Source organism: Eublepharis macularius, chromosome 5, assembly GCF_028583425.1.
Source record: "Eublepharis macularius isolate TG4126 chromosome 5, MPM_Emac_v1.0, whole genome shotgun sequence".
NCBI classification, from domain to species: domain Eukaryota; kingdom Metazoa; phylum Chordata; class Lepidosauria; order Squamata; family Eublepharidae; genus Eublepharis; species Eublepharis macularius.
In genome coordinates this window covers 104,923,927-104,942,168 of record NC_072794.1, presented here as the reverse complement: position 1 = coordinate 104,942,168, position 18,242 = coordinate 104,923,927, and the positions used below count along the sequence as shown (strand labels likewise).

The window sequence follows — 18,242 nt, the reverse complement described above, 5'->3', positions numbered from 1 at the left end:
CTTACTATATCACCTATCAAATACAGAATCTCCTTGAGTCTCAGTGAAAAAGGTGGACTATAAATAGCATAATTACAATTTTTAAAAGCACATGGCAGGAACTATGTGCCTTGCTTGGCCTATGGGATTGTGTGTTTCCAGTGGATTTCAGTTTAGGCTTAGCTTTTTAAAGGTGTGGTGCACCATTTCAGGAATATACTATAAATGGCTTTAATGTTTGAAAAAGATAGCATTCCACATGGGCACTACCAATCTGAACACTTATTGACTGCTTCCACATGGAGCTTATGCAGTGACTTTTTGGAGTTTCCACACAACATTGTGCTGTGATTGCTCCGTCACAAAGTTTCCCTCATTCTCATTATGCTCTTTCCCAAATCTGCTTTACTTCAGTTTTCTTGGAAGTACTGCAATTCAAGTGCACCACCAGGAAGAGAAAATGCACATTTTCCAGCCCCAGAAAGATCCTACCCACATCAGCATCATTTCTCCACTGTCAGCGTTTGGGGAAACTATTTCCTCAGGCAGGGTACAGTGTACAGAAAACTCTCTTGCAGAAGCTCTATGGCCAGTGTATATGTCTTTGCATTCACTGCAGTGAAAGCAACATGGAGAACCCTAGCTGTGAAAGCAGCTGCAGCCTGTGCTTTTCTGCATGCACACAATTGTACAGTAAGTCACTTCTGTTCCATGTACAAGGATTGTGCTACATAGCTCCAAGAGACAAGCTGGTATCATCATCTGTGCCTATCCTGGTTCTTGATAGTGAACAGACTCTGTAGACTCTACATGCTAGTTTTTGTGCCTATCCCAGTACTGTCTGTATATTGGCATAGTTTAAGATGTATATATTAACTCATAAACTTTGTTACAAACCCATTCAAAAGATTAAAATGTATACAAATCATTATAAGTCATAAGATAATGCTTTGGTGAACTCAAAAACAAAAAGCAGGAAAAAAACCCTGAAAATTATTTTTCAAGAATATAACAAAGGGGCTAAACGCCACATTCAAAGAGACTGTGCCACAGAAAACACCATGTTGACACGACAATCCAAATGTCACTCGCATATACGTTTTAACAAGTCTTATTCTAATTCGCAGGAAACTTCGGCGCCGCGATCCACCTCGACATCTACTGGTGTGAGATGAACCTAATACAATACAACCACCGGGACGCGAGGCAGCGTCTAAAGGGCGTTTTATCAGAGCCCGCCCGGAACCATGAAGGACGAAGCGACATGAGGTCACAATCCCTTCCCAAGCAACAGAGCGCCGGTACAGCTTGCGTGATATTTTACGTCGCCCCGCTGCCTTGCCCCCCGCGGCTCCTGCGAAACCTCGGGAGAGGGAGGAGGCAGCCCCGAAGCGGAGAGAGGGAGAAAGAGAGAGACCCGTCGGCAGCGGGCGGCGCGCGCGCTGCGCCTATGGGCCAGGGGGAGGCGCCCGACGCGCGGCTCCGAGTCCTGCCGCTCATGCAGAGCCGGGGGCGGCGCCGCACACGCTCCGAGGAGCCGGAGGGACAGACCTTCCAGAGCAGCCCCGGCTCGGAAGGAAGTGACAGCGGCAGCGTCGAAGAGATTTGGTGGCGCGCACAACGGCGCGCCAAGATACCGGCTGTACGCACGCGCCGACCGGCTCGCCCGCGCCCGGCGCAAGCGCAGGGAACATCCTTAGAGCGCACGCGCGGGGGGCCGGCGGGGCTGCCATCGCTAGCCGCCATGGAGAGGAAAGGTGAGCGCTTGGCCCCTCTGGGCCCCCTCTCCCTCCAGGCAGCCGTCCCCTCCCGTCCTCCCAGACAGGCCTCGCCTACGTCTGCTCCGGCGCTTTCGGGGTTCGTGACCCTCCCCGCCCTTAGCTTTGTTTCGCTTCACACGAGCAGACTTTCCCATCCTGTTGAATCTTCTTGTTGCTCCTAGAGTTCTTATTGGGAATAACTGCCTGTTCCTTGGGCATCGTGATACGCGTCCCCCCTCACCCCGGGAATCCTGACTACGAGATTAAGAGTGAAAAAGAAGGGCGACCGCTGTAGCCTATCTTCATTGGCTTTTTTAAAAAAATGAGGATAAAATATTCTGGAGTAAGCCTATGACTCTTACCAAGCTTGCTTGACAATGAATGTTTTAAAGCCAGGGAAACCTGGTAGGTTTGATGCTTTTTCTGTATCCAAATTTCCTGATGCTTCTCTTTCTTTTGTTGTCCATTTTTCCCCAGTTCTAGCACTGCAAGCTCGGAAGAAGCGGACCAAAGCTAAGAAGGAAAAAGCCCAGAGGAAGTAAGTATGGGTCCACTGCGATTTCAAACCAAGATGAGGTGGTGTTATTGCTAATGGTTACTTTCTGAACTGGTGTGTGCAAGATAGTCTAGTAGACTTTGTGTTGAATGAAATAAGCACTCTCCCACACCTTCCACCTTTACTAGGCTCCTTACTTCTCAGTTAAAACAGCCTCTGAGAGTGATGTTTTGTGAGCACACAAAGAGCACTGTAGAAAATGTGTTGGTAGTGATAGCACTTTTCATCTCAACTATCACCTTTTCCAATGCAAATGCGCTGATTTAAATATGTTGATTTTGACAGGTTTATAAAATGAATGGATCATGATTTTGTTTATTCACTTAATTTCTTTGATGTAAATCACAAACATTACAAAAGCATCGTTTAACTTAATAAGTATAGGCATGAATAACGAGGTACAACATGTAGAAAATCTTGAAGCTTAGATTTGCCTACTATAGTGGGCTCTTCTGGTCAGCCCTAGATTTTCTTAAGTATTTACATAGGATTGGGGTCACAACCAATCACCTTAAAATACTTCAGGAAGTTTCAAATAATACATTGGAGTCTGAATTGAAATCTTTGTAAGTAAACATAACAATCATGTAAGTAATAGGCTATGCTTGTAATTCTGTATAATACTGGGCATGTATAGGAACATCTTTCTTGAGCTGAAAAACCAAAAATATTGTAAACAGTTTGGCGTCCAGCTAGAGGAGAGAAGTCTTTCCATATTCGCTCTGTTACTATGGTTTTTGTTAAATTGTCCATAGTTTTGACTATACAGTACTTTGTAACTTTTGTGTTAATACATGCTGATTTTGAATGCTTAATTGTCTTGGAAGCTTTTTAAAGGCCTCTAGAACTTATGTTTGCATATTCTATGAAATATTCCAATACATTTCCCTATTTGTACCTGTAGTTGAATTGGCAGGCCCCAAGTTCATGCTTTGCACAAATAAAGACCTGAGAGGTGGAGTCATAGCTCTGTGGTGAGGTACAGTTTTATAGCAGCAGGTTCAGCTCATGGCATCTGCTCCTAAAGATCTTTGGCAGCCAGCCATTCTGGGAAAGGTCTCTGCTTCTTAGATTGTGGAGGACCGTTTCTAATAGGAATACCAGTATTCTTTGCCTGTCCCATCTTTTTTTCATTTGTTATTCAGTTTGTTTCACTAGTATGTGATACTTACCACCTTTTAACACTTTCATAGAAAATTTGAGTTGGAAAGAATATTATTATTATAACATTAACAGCCATAGTATTTTTTTATTTTTTTATTTTAATTACTAACATCAAAACTACAAACAGAAAAAGGAAAAAGGAAACAAGCAGAGAGGGAAAAAACAACATAAGAACACAGACTACAACTACAAGTATTGAATTCCCTTCATAATACAATTATTTAAAGTTAAACTTTCTAATATGCTATTAGATTGGTAGATCTTATAAGATACGAACTACAGTCAGGATCAGGTCTTCTTCCCCCCCCCTGCGTCTCAGTCTCAGTTCTCTTTGAACAGCTACAATAGCTGCGCTCACTCCCTCCTCCCCACTCCCCCCTTCAGATTCTGGATCTTCTTACTCGAACTCTTGATGATTAAGCACAAAATCCCTCAGCTGTACTTCCGATATCTTGTAGGCTTGGTCTTTATATCTAAACCAGATGCCTTCGGGAAATAACCATTTGTATTTTATATCACGCTTTCTCAGAAGAGCTGCAAACCTTTTGTATTTGAATCTTCTTTTCCGAGCTAAAAATGAAACGTCCTTCAATATCTTAACCTTGTTGCCAAGAAAGTCCAAGTCCACGTTAGTCGAATTGTATAAAATGGTGTCCCGAGTCTTCTTAGATGAAAAGTCAATAATAATCTCGTGAGGCAGCTGACACTTCATTGCATATTTTGAAGATGTCCGACGGACTTCCAGAATATCGCTTTTTAACTCTTCTTTAGTTGCCTTTGCGAATGACGCCAAAAGTTCCGACACCAAATCCTTTAAATTTTCACTTTCCTCCTCCTTCACATTCTGTAAACGCAATGCCTTCTGAGCACGATCCACTTGTAGTCCTATCAATTGATTCTCCAAAAGCTTTAATTCTTTGTTTGTTAACAGCCATAGTATTGTTTTCAATACAGCCTCAACTCACATCTCAAATTTGTGGCTCAAATATTTGATTCTGCCTCAATCTGGTCTTTGAGTTTGTATAGTAGACTGTCACTGCAGATTCAGAGGAGTTAGCTGTGTTAGTCTGTAGTAGCAAAATCAAAAAGAGTCCAGCAGCACCTTTAAGACTAACCAATTTTATAAATTAATCTTTGGTTTTCTGAAGATTGCACATATATTGTAGATGGCAGATCTTGGCAAATTAATAAAACTTAGAGAAAGTTGGTTTGCTTTTAGTTAACTTGGTTATGTAACCTAACAGCATTGTTCATACATTAATTTATCATCTTGAGTGCAATGGCTTTTACAACATGTTAATCTAAACAAGGTTTCTTCTTCTTCACTGATAATGCACCAAGTTATTTCCTATTTGAATTAGGCGTGGAATAGAAGAATAGCCAAACGTGTTCTTCAGAGAATGTCAGGAGTATAGTTTACTTCTGTTTAAACAGTAGATACAGTGATCATACATGGTCTTAATTTTCATATCTGTTTAATGTTTTAAAAAAATGGAAGAATCTTAAAATAAGCCAGAGCTGTTTCTTAAGATAAAGCAGCCAGGGGAAGAGATGCAAGAGAGAAGTGAAAATTAAACTAGTATACCATCCACATTTATTGAACAAAAGCAGACATCAAAGGACATAATTTGGGGGGGGGAGAAGAATCCTTACAGGGCTCAATAGATCTCAGTTTATCTTTCTTCATCCCCTCCACACACTTAGCACACACACAAGAAGCACATCAGAGTTGTCTAGTGGGTAATATGTCAAATTACAACTCTGGAGACCCACATTCAAATTTCCTCTTGAGCCTGAAGTTCGCTGGGTTGCTTTGGAGTAGTCACTCACCTTAATTTTTCTTACAGGGTTGTTTTCAGTGTAAAGGTGTCGGGAACTATATACATGGCCATGGTTCTTTGGAGGAAGGATAAGATACAAATGTAATAGATAGTTCATTGTGTGTATAGGAGGGCCTCTTAAATTCTGGTGGAGTTTCTGCCCAGTTCCCATGTCTCCATCTGCTTTTTCACTGAAGGGGAGAGTAAAAATAAAAGAATCCTTCCTTGTGCAGGCTCTTTTACTGAGGAAGAATTGTAGCCATGGTACTGAGGAATTAATGTGCTTGCTTCATTTAGCTCTGACATAACTGGCTTCAAACATTATCTTTTATGAAATTAAATGGTTGTCCTAGTATGTACAGACTTATCTGCAATTGTAAGACATTTCAAGTGTAGAGATGACGTAGGATAAAAATATTTCAATGAATAATGCAATAATTCTTACTTGTATATAAGTATGCAAAAGCCCACAGAAGATTTTACTAACCCACCTACACATGCATCTTAGTTGCCTGTCCTCTAAAAGAAACAAGAATCAGTGTTCATAAATCAAAAAGAGTCCAGTAGCACCTTTAAGACTAACCAATTTTATTTTAGCATAAGCTTTCGAGAATCAAGTTCTCTTCGTCAGATGCCTGATACAGAGACTGGACAAACACAGAAGAGCAGAGGGAAGAGGCAATTAGGGGGGGAGGGGGAGGGAGCAATCAAAACATTCCTTTGCTAGTATATGTAAACATCTCCTTTTGGTGTGTGTATCAGTTGGCTTCAAAGGAGTTTGCCCTGTTAGTTTGTAGAAGCCAAACAGCTAGACCATCCAATTCCAATGCAGTATGTGCCTTCGATAATCACAGCTCTCCCTGCCAGATGCATCTGACAAAGAGATCTATGGTTCCCGAAAGCCCACGCCAGGTACCACTGAGCTCCCCCAGACCCCACCTCTGTAAAGGAAATCTGTTACCTGTGGTAATGTGATAACCATTCATAGTCCCTATTCAGTCCCAGCTTGACAGAGTCAAATTTGCATATGAATTCCAGTTCAGCAGCCTCCCGTTGGATTTTGTGGTTCTAATTTCTCTCATTTGATTGTAGGACAAATCTCTAATTGTGCCACCTCTAATTAGAGGGCAGCACCTTATCTCTGTCTCCTAGGAGTTGATTGGTCTGGTGACCCCCCTCCTCTCTTTGCCCCAATCTTGAAAATGGCTTGTTTAACCCAGGGAAAATGTCTCAGTACATTTGGAACCTATGAGACTGCCTCTCATGTGAGATGTGAGCCCTGACTGTTGCAGCTGTTTAGGCAAGGGTGGCTGCATATTCTGATTATATTTGTTTGAATCCTTTTTTCTCCTTCCATGTGTATACCACAAACTGTTCAATTAGTCTGGATCAGAATTTGCAACTCAGGAAAATCTCCCTGTGAGTCTTGCTGCTAGCCTAGGGTACTTTGTCTTAGCAAGAGAGTAAAAGAAATCTGTTCACCAAAGGATTGGGATGCATGCATGTCTTCCTCCTTCCTTAAAATTCCTTGGGTTAGGGGGCATAAATGAAGTGGTTATGACAAATAGGAATTAAACAGATTAGGCAGAATTGGGCGTGGATCTGGATACTTCTGATGTGTTCACAAGGAGCTAATGAAAAGCCAGGTTGTTGCCCTCCCTAGGCAGGCACTTGAATGGGTTTGGAGAAAGGCTTGAAGAATTGTGAATAGTATGGTCATGATGTAGATAGAGACAGAGAGAAGAGGATGACTTGAGATCTGTTGCTCTGCATTATCATCCCCATTTTTCTTCAATTTATGTCTCTGTGAAGCTGTTCTCTACGGAAGTTGCTTCTACGGTTTGGGGAGAGTGTGGCAATCTATTATTTTTGAGGAATCATAGGAAGTCATATTTCATCCCACTTAGGCTTTTTGGCTACAAGGAAGAATATTTATACCTGTGCATTTATGAAGTCTGTAAATGTTTACTCCTGATATGGAAATAATTGGGGCTGGTTTTTTCCCTCCTGTGCATGCAGCCGTATTATGTGGAGGGTTCAAAGCCTGACCCTGTCACTATTTATTTGTTTTTTACCCCACTCTTTTCCCAAGGAGTCCAGAGTGGTATATATTATTCTCCCTCCCCCATTTTATGTGTTCAACAATCCTGTGGGGTAGGTTAGGCAGGGCCGGCTCCAGCGTAGCTGGCACCTGAGGCGGCTTAAGGACTGCCACTGTGCTCGCACTGGACTGTGTGATGACATCACTGTGTATGACATCATCACGCAGGGCTGGGCGCACGCACGGGGGCCCCTGGTGGCCAGCTGCGTCTGGCCCGCAGAGCAACTGAATAGGAGGCTGCCCGCTCAGCTGCCCCATGCTGCCGCCACCAGCACGCGCTCCTGGCTGGGCGCAGCAGCTGCGGGCCAGGTGCGGCAGGCGGCTGGTATGGCGCATGGTGGCTTGCATCTTCCCAGCCCTCTGGCTCAGATGCTCCATGCGTCGCCCCAGCCGCATGCCGCACCTGGCCTGCAGCTGTGTGTGCTGGTGGCGGCGGCAGCTCAGAGCAACTGGGCAGGAGGGCTGGGAGGCTGCCCACTCAGTGGCCCCGCACTGCTGCCACCAGCACACTGTCCTGGCCGGGCTCAGCAGCACAGGACAGTTGAGCTCCGTGGCGCACGCCCCCGGGCTGGTGCCCCCTCCTGCACCTTAGTGTCCGAGGTGGCTGCCGGGCCGGTCTCAATGGACGGGCCAGCCCTGGTAGAGTGTGACTGGCACAAAGCTGTTCAGGGAGCTGATTCACAGATTGGGGAAGGATTTGAACACCGGTTTTCCCAATTATTGTCTGATACTCTAGCCACTGCACTGCAGTGTGTCTTAGTATTTATTTCTCATGTATTCTTTCCTTATATTGGGCTTTTAGTGGTCTCTTGTCCAGATTACTGATCTGTGAAGCATATGCAACTTTAGGATTGCTGGAATATGTATTATTCGTAGAACATTCATTGAAGTGTCTTAAGTCACCTCTGTATGTGTTCTGTATGTTCTCTTTTTCTGCCGTAATCAGTATAACAGGGAAATTGAGATAACATAGCTATATAGGGGCAGTAGATTCGTGGCCTAGTGCTACAGTGTTTTGTTTTTCTGCTTCTTCTAGCTGTCTTCTTTAGAGGGTTTACAGGGACAAGTGGGAGAACCCTTAAACCCCAAATTCCTGTATGTAGGACTCAGATGATCATAATGATTCCCATTCCTTTGAAAAACATGTAGCATGCATTCATAGATTATTCATAATGAAATACTTTAATTTTTTAATTTCATTTTGTGATAAAATGAAACAACAATTGCCCTTTTAATCTGTTTCTTAAGAGAAATTCTTAGTAAGACTGTTAAATGTTATAGAACAGTGGGAGAATAGTCATGTCCTTATATCTTGCTATTAGTCTAATATGAGTTTGAAAGCCTGCAGAAGTAGTGAACAACATATTCCAGTACGTATTCTGCTAGTATAAGCAAAGTACAACTCGAAGAACAGAATAAATAATCCAAGGAATATCTTCCAGTAATAGAACTCATATAGTTTCACAGCCCCAAAATTGTATTTAATTGTATTTAATTTTAAATTGTATTTTAATTGTATTTTTAATATGTTGTTATCCGCCCTGAACCCACTCATAGGGAGGGCTGAATACAAATTTGAAATAAAAAAAATTATTATAATTGACATTTCTTTTTTAAATAAAATGGACAGTAAAATCTACTCTCCCATCTGTGGGGCAGAAAGTAAGAATTTTACATAATTACTTTTAGAAACAAGAATTGAAGTAATTTTTCTTCACAGGAACTGTTATATTGTATCTGCTATTCTTTCAAATATTCAGAAGTTCTGAACATAGATAAGCAAGAAAAACATAAGAATGCTTATTGCAAAGTGACATGATGGTATATCTTGGTGAATATGTACAAAAACACACTAGAAGCACGCCTTATTTAGAATGATAATCCAAACAACCAAGAGGTAGTACCTCTGTTGGAGGTAGCTGGCATTAAAGGACTGTTGGTTTTGTGCATTGTTTATGCAAGCTCAATATCCTAAAAACGACTTTCATATACCAATGGAATTCTTGACTTTTTCCTCTTTAAACAACTTGTACCATATCAAAACTGTTTTGGTATTTGGTTTAGTGGAAGGTGGGTTACCATCTAAGATACTCAGCCCCTGAACCCTACACAAACTCCTTGGGTGTGCTGAACTAATAACATAGTTTGTTGGATTCCTGTCCAAACTTTTGTGTGCTGGAATTTGATTTTAGTTAAGAGTTACAACATAATAAACATATGTTTATTATGACAATAATAAGCATACGTACTTAATAAAAATCACAGTTCTAGAATGCGAATTTCTGGTTGAACATCAAACAGTGTTGTGCAGTATTCCCTATTTTCTTGGGTTTCTTAACGTGAGGTTCTGCTCTGATTTCCTGAGGATATTTATTCTCCATCTGTAGTTACTAGTCATTTCGACCTCATAGGATGGGAGTCCTCAGGCAGGCCATTCCATAAGATGGGGGTTACCACAGAGAAAGCGCATGTAGGCAGCTGTAGATTTTGTCCAGCTGTAGGTGGCATCTACAAAAGGCCTTTTTCAGATGAGTGAAACTGCTGTGGCAGAGCATGGGGAGAGAGGTGGTCCTGCAGATAGGAGCGGCCAAGGCCATGGAGGGCTTTTTATGTGATAGACAAATCCTTGAATTTAGCCTGATAACTAGTGGAGCAACTGCAGAATGGTAGTAATATGCATGCTCCGTCTTGCTCCTGGTAGTGGAGCTGGAGCCTCCAAGTTGACTTTGAAGGAAGACCTATATAGAGAGCATTACAGTAGTCTAGTCTTTTTTTAATTTACAATTTTATTTTATTTTTCAAAATACTTTTATAATACAAGCAAACTTAATTTCAACTAACATTTTTAACATTAAACGATAAATAAATACCTTAATCATGGTAGACAATCATAGTAAATGTTTTGGTATCACATTTCACAAAATTATTAATATATTTTTAATTATATTTTAATTGTATTTTTAATATGTTATCTGCCCTGAGCCCGCTCGCGGGGAGGGCAGAATACAAATTTGAAATAAATAAATAAATAAATAAATAAATAAGCTGGTTGGTAACTTCAGTAAGATATTAGTGCTTTATAGTAGTTTACATTTGGAATTGATAGGTTCATTGGTTCATTATCAATAAGGAATTCAAGTACAGGTAACCGTTGATTGAAAAAGTTATCATTGTCTCTTGCCATTTCTAATTGTTATACAGTTTGCTAGTTTTTCCATTGTAAAATACTCCCATAGATGGCTGTACCATGTTGTGATTAATAGTGAGTTGTTGGATTTCCAGGTAGAAGCTATAATGGACTTGGCTATAGACAACAGTATTAGGATGAGATTTTTCCTAATCTTTGGGATTGATGGGTCTTTCCAATAATTCAATAGCACAATTTCTGGTGTCATTGGTACCTTGTAACTCGTAACAACCTTTATTGTTGTTTTCCAAAAAATTTGGTTATGCTTACAATCCCACCAATAGTGCATATAGTTTCCTATTTCCCCACACTTCTTCCAGCATTTAGGTGAATATGTGTGATTTATGTGGTGTAATTTGAGAGGAGTCATATACTAGTGGGTTAAAAACTTTATTGTTTATAGCTTCACTTTGAGGATTTTGGACTTGAAAATATATGATTGCCAGATTTCTTTCCATGTTTCCTCAGAGGTGTTAACCTTGCACTCCTTCTGCCAGATTTTCTGGTATGATATACGTTTATTTTTTTGTTTAAGTTCTATTAATGGCTGATATAATTTGGAAATTAACCCTTTTTGGTTCCTGTGTTTTCTTTTTATTAATCTTTCAAATGTTGTAATGGGGAATTTGATACTGTCCTTAATTTGGCTATCTTGTTAGGTGCTTAATTTGTAGATATTCAAACCAAGGTATTGTGGATTGGAAATCTTTTTCTATTTGACTTTTTTCTAAAATTCTGCCTTTATAAATTATATCAATTAATCTTATTTTATATTTTTGTTTCCACCATTTAAACGAGTGCTTGTTCTCTGCCAGTTTGAACCAGGTCTGGCCCTCGAAGGGACCTGGGAGATTGTGGAAACTAGTCTAGTTCTATTGACATCCCAGACTTTCAGATTACTGTTGAGGAACTGATTTTCTGCTATGGAGTTTGGCCTTTCAAATATTTTATTCCATTTACTTTCATGTAGGTTCTTATTTTCGATATAAATTTGCTCTATATCTTTCCAATCTAATTCTATAGATGTATTCATTATCGTCAAAGCATTTTTTAAATGGGCCACTTCATAATATAACATAAGATCTGGAACATCCAGGTCTCCCAAATGGGATGGCCTTCTAAGGGTTTCTTTTCTTTTTTTTTTTTTTTTGAAAATTTTTTTTATTGGGTTAGAATCCGTTATTTTTACATTTACATTCAGTTTTTCCCAAATTTTTCATTTCTAACCCCCTCCCTTTCCCCCTCTTTTGTTGACTTCCAACAGCTTTCCCACCCTTTGTCCCTTTTCCCTTACTTCTATTAATTTCCTCTATCTAAAACAGATATACATTCTCCATTATGTTAAGCAGTACCTCCTTAACTACTTTTCTTGTTATATACCCAAACTGTTAGTCTTTGTTTCCATCTTGGATAAACAATTTATCCCATTTTCCATTTTTAAATATTTATAGCCCATTTCACCATCTGTGTTTTAACTGTCTCGTCCTCGGTATACCATTTCAACAGTACTTGGTATACCTTGGATATTCTTTTCTTGTCTTCTTTAAGAAGGGTCTGCTCTAGTTCCGAGTTCTCTGTTCGTATACCCCCCTTTACAGAGTCCGAATTATATAAGTCTCTGATCTGTCTATACTGGAACCAGTCGTAATTGGGTGATAGTTCCTCTTGCGTCTTTATTCTAAGTTTAGATGCTTCAGTTTTAGTTATTTCTTTGTACGTTAAACATTGTTGTTCATGCCTTCTAAGGGTTTCAAAAGAAATTATTGGCTTTTTATTGTACCATATAAATGTTGTTATTGGGTCAAGATTTTCCAACCAGTATCACTTCCATCTTGTCTAGGTTCAATTTCAGTTTGTTTGCTTTCAACCAATTGGCAACAGCTGTCAGTCAGCGATGCAGTACCTCTACAGCATCACCAGGGGATTTGGATATTGGTATTGTGAAATGCCCCTATCCCACTCTATCTGTGGCAAGGAAGAAAATCCTTTCAGTTATTATGCTCATTCTGAAAGAGACTTAACAAAATTTGTGGTAGGATACGAGCTTTTGCAAATCACTGCTCACTTGGTATCTAAAGAAGTGAGCTGTGACTCTCAAAAGCTCATAAAGGTAAAGGTACCTTTATGAGCTTTTGTGTATCACTGCTAGTTTCTTCAGATACAAAAGCTCAGACCCTACCACAAATTTTGTTAGTCTTGTAAGTGCTACTGGACTCTTGCTCTTTTCTACTGCTACAAACAGATTAACACCCATCTTGATCTATCTCCAGTTACTTTTGCCACTCTTGATACATGTGCATTCCACACCTACCTACAACTGCCCAGGAATTCTCTCAGAGTGCTTTTCTTGTAGCACTTCCTTGCAGATAGATCCACTCTCTGTAAAAGAACCCAGTCTGGTTCTTCACACAGCAGGGTGCATTTCTTCCTTGCAAGCAGATGTGAATTAGAGGAATGACTGCAAGTAGCTGTGTGAAATGGCAGGCTAGAATTGGAGCCTGAATTCTTCCTCATGCAATGACAGTGAGACTTGTGATACCTACAAATAAGATTTGTGTGCTGGAACCTGAGTTTCAGTGTCTGGAAGGTCACACCTTTGTTCTTTTCACTTCAGTTATGTCTTTTCAGCCTTTTCAGCTCTTTGCTGTTGTAGCTTATAGAGCTAAGTCAGTTATAGGTTGGGCGTTCACTGCTGATCATGGGCTGGTCCTGTGTAAAGTTAAGCATTACAATGCCAGAATGAGGCAAAATGAGTGGTATGTGGCACCAGACCTGTGTGGTAGCCGAGAATGCTGTAGCTGCAACTGTCCACCATGTTTTTCTCTTTGTGCAAACTTGTGGGATGAATAACATGTTAAGATTGGGATGACTCTTTGAAAAATCCCTCCTTGTCTATAGGATTGCCTCAGACACAGCAGGAAATGTTCTTGGTACTTAAACATTTGCTGCTGGCTCCTCGTAAATTTGGAACGGTAAAAAAAAAATTCTAGCTCTGGTCCCAGGGCTCCTGTAGTAAAAATAAAAGACTGTCAGTAGTTACTGTGGTACTAGGTTTCTTGGATATCTTGAAGAAAGTGAATTTATTGAATAAGAACGGAATGGTTTCTCAGTGCATAAAAAAGAAAATTCGATCCAAAATTAGTATATCTGGAAGATTTTGGAAGTTGGTAAATATCAGGGGAATATGATAAAATGTCTGGTCAATTCGAAGTGTGACTAAATTTGCAAGAAGCAAATCAGCGGAGAGAGAGGCCCTCCAGTAATGCTGCAAGCCGTTTACCTGCAATGCAGTGCTAAGCATCTGCAGCTAGGTGGTGGAGGCAAATTTCTTTTCTCTCTAGCTTCTGCACAAAGCTTTTCTACATTCAGAAACAGCTAGTACCCTGTTTGCAATATATGCACCCCTCTGACTAGGATCAGTGTGCCATTTGATTTTTGATGGCTCTTTCGAAAACTGTGGGTCCATCTTCAGAGATACCTTCATCAATGGGAGTCCGTGCTTCGTGCAGGTAAGTTATCCCTTTCTTTTGTTCCAGCAAGGAAAAAAAAAGGGAATTTGATTCCCTCAGTGCAGACTTTTCTGAATTCCATGAAACTACACAAATGTTTGAGGACATTGCAGTTCAGTTCTCTCTCCCCCCACCTGTGTACTCTCATCAAGTACTTAGCTTGAGAACAAATTCAGAGAAGTTATCCTGTAAAGGCAGACAGACTTTGAGAAGCCCCAGGTGCTTCTTAGGGCGATAGTGTTATGATATATTAAAATTAATTATTTCGGGGGTTTTGTTAGCATTTGATTTATATCTAGCATTGTAGCATTTTGACAGCTGTCTGTTCCTGGTCGTAGAAATTCAAGCTGTCTAGCTCTCCGTCAGCCTTTTGTCCCTGCTTGCAATCTGGCTTCTGTATTGTTTGAACAGAACATACAGATTGGAAGAGGCTTTCAGGTTTCTCCGTCTTCTGTTGAACAATTGTGCAAATAAACCCTTGCTGAGAGTCTGAAGATGAATGGTTCTAATGTCTTTGTATGGTATTTGTATGCTTTACAATTCTGGCCTGTTCCCATACTGATTGGGAGAACATTTTAGGAGGGTGGGGCAGGAAAAGTGTGGAGTGCTGCATTGACTATTTTAAGGGATTTTGTAGTAAATGTGTATGTGCATTCCAGATGACGGTAGACAGCAATGGCTTTGAAATCCCTGCCACAATTTGATTACGTGTGGCTTCTTACATTGCCTGAAAAAAAATAGTGAGCCGTCATTTTGAAAGTATACGGAGTTAAAAACACTTAATTGCAAAGATGCTGAGTTCTCTGGATATTTGTGCCATCCATCAGTGGTATGACAGTTTGATTTTCTGTAGATGAAGAAGAAGGGTAGTTCTCAAAAGCTTTATGGAGGTTTTCTAGTAACTTCCTTGCTGCAGGAAAATTGCACTTGTAGAAGAGGAATGATTGCAGAATATTCATGGCATTCATATGATCTTTGTGACTGGGAAGGGCTACAGCTGAAGCTTATGTAAATCCAGTTTCTTTTTTTGCATCTTCCGTAAAGCAATGTGTAAAGTACTATATAGCATGCCTCAACAATTCAGCATTCTGGCATTTATGATGTAATTAATTAAAAATACTTATGATGTGATGGGTGTGGCTTTATGGTTTGAGATTTATTTTGCCCACTATTTTTTCCTCTCAAGGTTTAGGATTTATTAATTAGCATTTTAATTTTTTATTGTCACCCACAGTTCTCAAAGCTTGTATTAATCCTTGTAACTTTAAGTGTGACTTTGTGTTTATATCTGTGTGCATTGTATTCTAATTAATGATTTCTGAAGAAATGTGTGAAAGATTAAAGTAAACTTAACATTATATTTGGGGCAGGGGAGTTCTCAGATCAAAATACATTTGCCATGTTGTTACGTATACATCAAATTTTTCATTTTAAACATTCACCTACCAAACTTCACAAGATATGTATTTTGAAACTGGATATTTCAGCAAATGGATATGAATCGTCAAAAATCACTATTCAATAATTTGTTTATAAAAAGAATACATCTTTAATAACTCCAACAAGTGACTAAAATGGAATCCTATTTTTTTAACTCCTTGAGCTGCTTTTGGTATCTAGCATTAACAACTGACTTGGGTCATTGTTACAATTAGAAGCCACAAAATCTCTGCAGCCTGAGCTGAAATTATACATTCGCAGGCTGCACAGCCATTTTTTCCCCCTTCAAAAGTGTCTTGTTTTCAGTCACGTTATGCCATTCTTCTCCATGAAATGCTGCTTTGGTAGTGGCTCGCTGGCCAGTAGCATGCTGAGCCATTCACAAGGGCAGAGTGCCTATAAGAATAAGATGAATCCTCCTATGAAATACCTCCTGTGATTGAAATACTTACCACATTTGCTCATGTGAAGACATTAGGAATTTCCATCCATCCAAACTGAAAGCTTTCACTTCAGGTTCTGTGAGCCATCTTCACTTACACCCTAAGGTAGGAACTGCCATATATTATTGCAGCTGAGTAGCTCTGAGTAACCTGAAAGAGTCTGCATTATAACACTAATTAACAAAACATTTTTGGAGGGCTCCATTAGGAAAGGTGTACAAGCCAGAGCTCCAAACGGTGCCTCCCCATTGGCCTAATGGTCGCTCCTGTTACTGCAACTGAAGCTTCCTCCATCCCTCTCTTTAGTTTCACATTTGAATGGCCAGCCACAGCTCTTCAAGTGGCTGGGCTTGGCCCAAAGGCCTCTAGTAGCTGATCTTTGTAATAAAGGCAGAATGTATTGTGAAGCACAGCTATACATGTGGTAGTAGGGCTGCATTGCTCTCCCTTATCTGGCATATTCATAGTGATTAGTGTACTATTTTTTGTGCAGATTCAGATTATTCATGGATAAATGCTATATAATGTGTGGTCTCTTTAATGTCTCAAATAATTTTGGTATTATGGAAAATTGCATGTACTGTCTGTGGACACATAAAAATATAAGATGTAAAGCAGCTCTAAGAGTTCTATTTGTTCTGCTTGAGATTGTATAAAATAAAGTTAAAGAAAGAATTAACATATATTGCTTACCTACTTTTTCCACACATTTCTTGAAATGGCAGTAAATTATTGCAACTTTGCTATCGATCTGTTCTGTAATCAGGAGCATCCCACAAACATGTTCTCCCTTCTCTGCTATCGTGGATGTCCCCTTGTATTTTCAGAACTATCTATGAACAAAATCCATATAATAAATATTATTATTGCTCTTAACAAAAACATATAATAACCATGTAACACCTTTTATATTTGTATTTTACTGTATATTTTTTATTTTGATACGGCTATCAGCTTCTTTTGTCTACAGGAGCTACCTATGTTACTTTACATGTGTATTACCATTAGTTCCTATCCACAGTTTACAAGCATGCTGAGGCTACCAGCAGCTAGGAAAACAGTGTGCACAAGTAATGCTAACTGTGCTTAGCTCTGAAACTGAAAGCGAGGGGTACACAAGCCCTCAGACATTATTAGCTGTCTAGGCATTATTAGGCAATGAGGCAGTGTTCAGTTTGCACTGTGACTATAATCCTATTATTTATGTTATAGACAGACCATCCTGAAGTTCTTTCAACTTCTGGGATCAGATTCTTGACAGATTCAATATACTGTTTTCAGAAATGGGGCTTCAAGAGGCTTGCTGCACAAATAAGCTTGGATCCAGTGAGGCATTCACACCAATGGAAGGATCTCTGCCCACAAAGTGTGACTTTCTCACCTACCCCCCCAGCTGAAAATGTCCCCCTGAAATGCTGCTCCCAAGAGAATTTGGTGCTGTAAAAGAAAGGGAGCAGCAAGAATGGAAGGAAGTCTTAGTGACTATGGAAATGCTCTGTTGGATACAAGCCACTGAGTTTAGCACACCACCTATTGGATTGTGGCGTTCAAAGTATATGTGGTGAGGTAGTTCCATGGTAACCTAGGGCGGATGATGTATATCTTGCATTTAAGGGCTTGTTTTAAAAATAGGTACTTCTTAGAACCTGTCTCTCTCTTTCCTGAAACAGAATGCATATTCTTATCTTCTTTGGTCTTGCATACAGTAAAAAGCTTAAATTTATGCATTTATGATCTGTCTCAGACCTGAAACTCAACTTCGAGGCCCTGCTTCCCATTCAGAGAATGACCTCCCTGAACAGGAAGAAGAAATCCTGGGATCAGATGATGATGAACAGGAAGATCCCAATGATTACTGCAAAGGTGAGAAATCATTGCTCAGGACTTTGTACACATTTGGATTGATAATTAAGGCTATAAACTTTGTGGTAGCAAAAGTGGGGAGAGAGAAAGGATGGTTCCAGATCTTCAGGAATATGCAAAGTGCTCTCTTCATGTCTTATCACACATCAGCAGTGATCAGGAGGATTGTGAACATGGAGGAATCTGCTCCTCCCTCTTTTTAGAACACAGCTGTACAGACATTGGAAAACCCTCCCTGCATCTTGTTAGTATGAGTTCCGTGTTGCAGACAGCTGAGGTGGTGGGCAGAGGTCTCACATTTCTTGAGCAGCATTAGGAATGGAGGGTCTGGTGGCTGCTCAGTAAATACGGTTGCTAGTTATCTTGGTCTAGCAAGACTCTTGCTGCTTTGAAAGCTGCATTGACAGAAAGCAGAATCAC

The 18,242-nt window shown here is 40.2% G+C and overlaps 1 protein-coding gene across 1 annotated transcript in view; it reads left to right on the top strand.

The window, feature by feature from the left end:
- The first annotated feature begins 1,429 nt into the window (after positions 1-1,429).
- Positions 1,430-18,242, top strand: part of SRPK1 (SRSF protein kinase 1) — a 56,774-nt gene continuing 39,961 nt past the window's right edge. The window contains exons 1-3 of the mRNA XM_054980584.1: positions 1,430-1,736; positions 2,217-2,277; positions 17,704-17,822. Of these exons, the coding sequence (XP_054836559.1) occupies positions 1,430-1,736; positions 2,217-2,277; positions 17,704-17,822 (487 nt within the window). The remainder of the gene's footprint in view (positions 1,737-2,216; positions 2,278-17,703; positions 17,823-18,242) is intronic.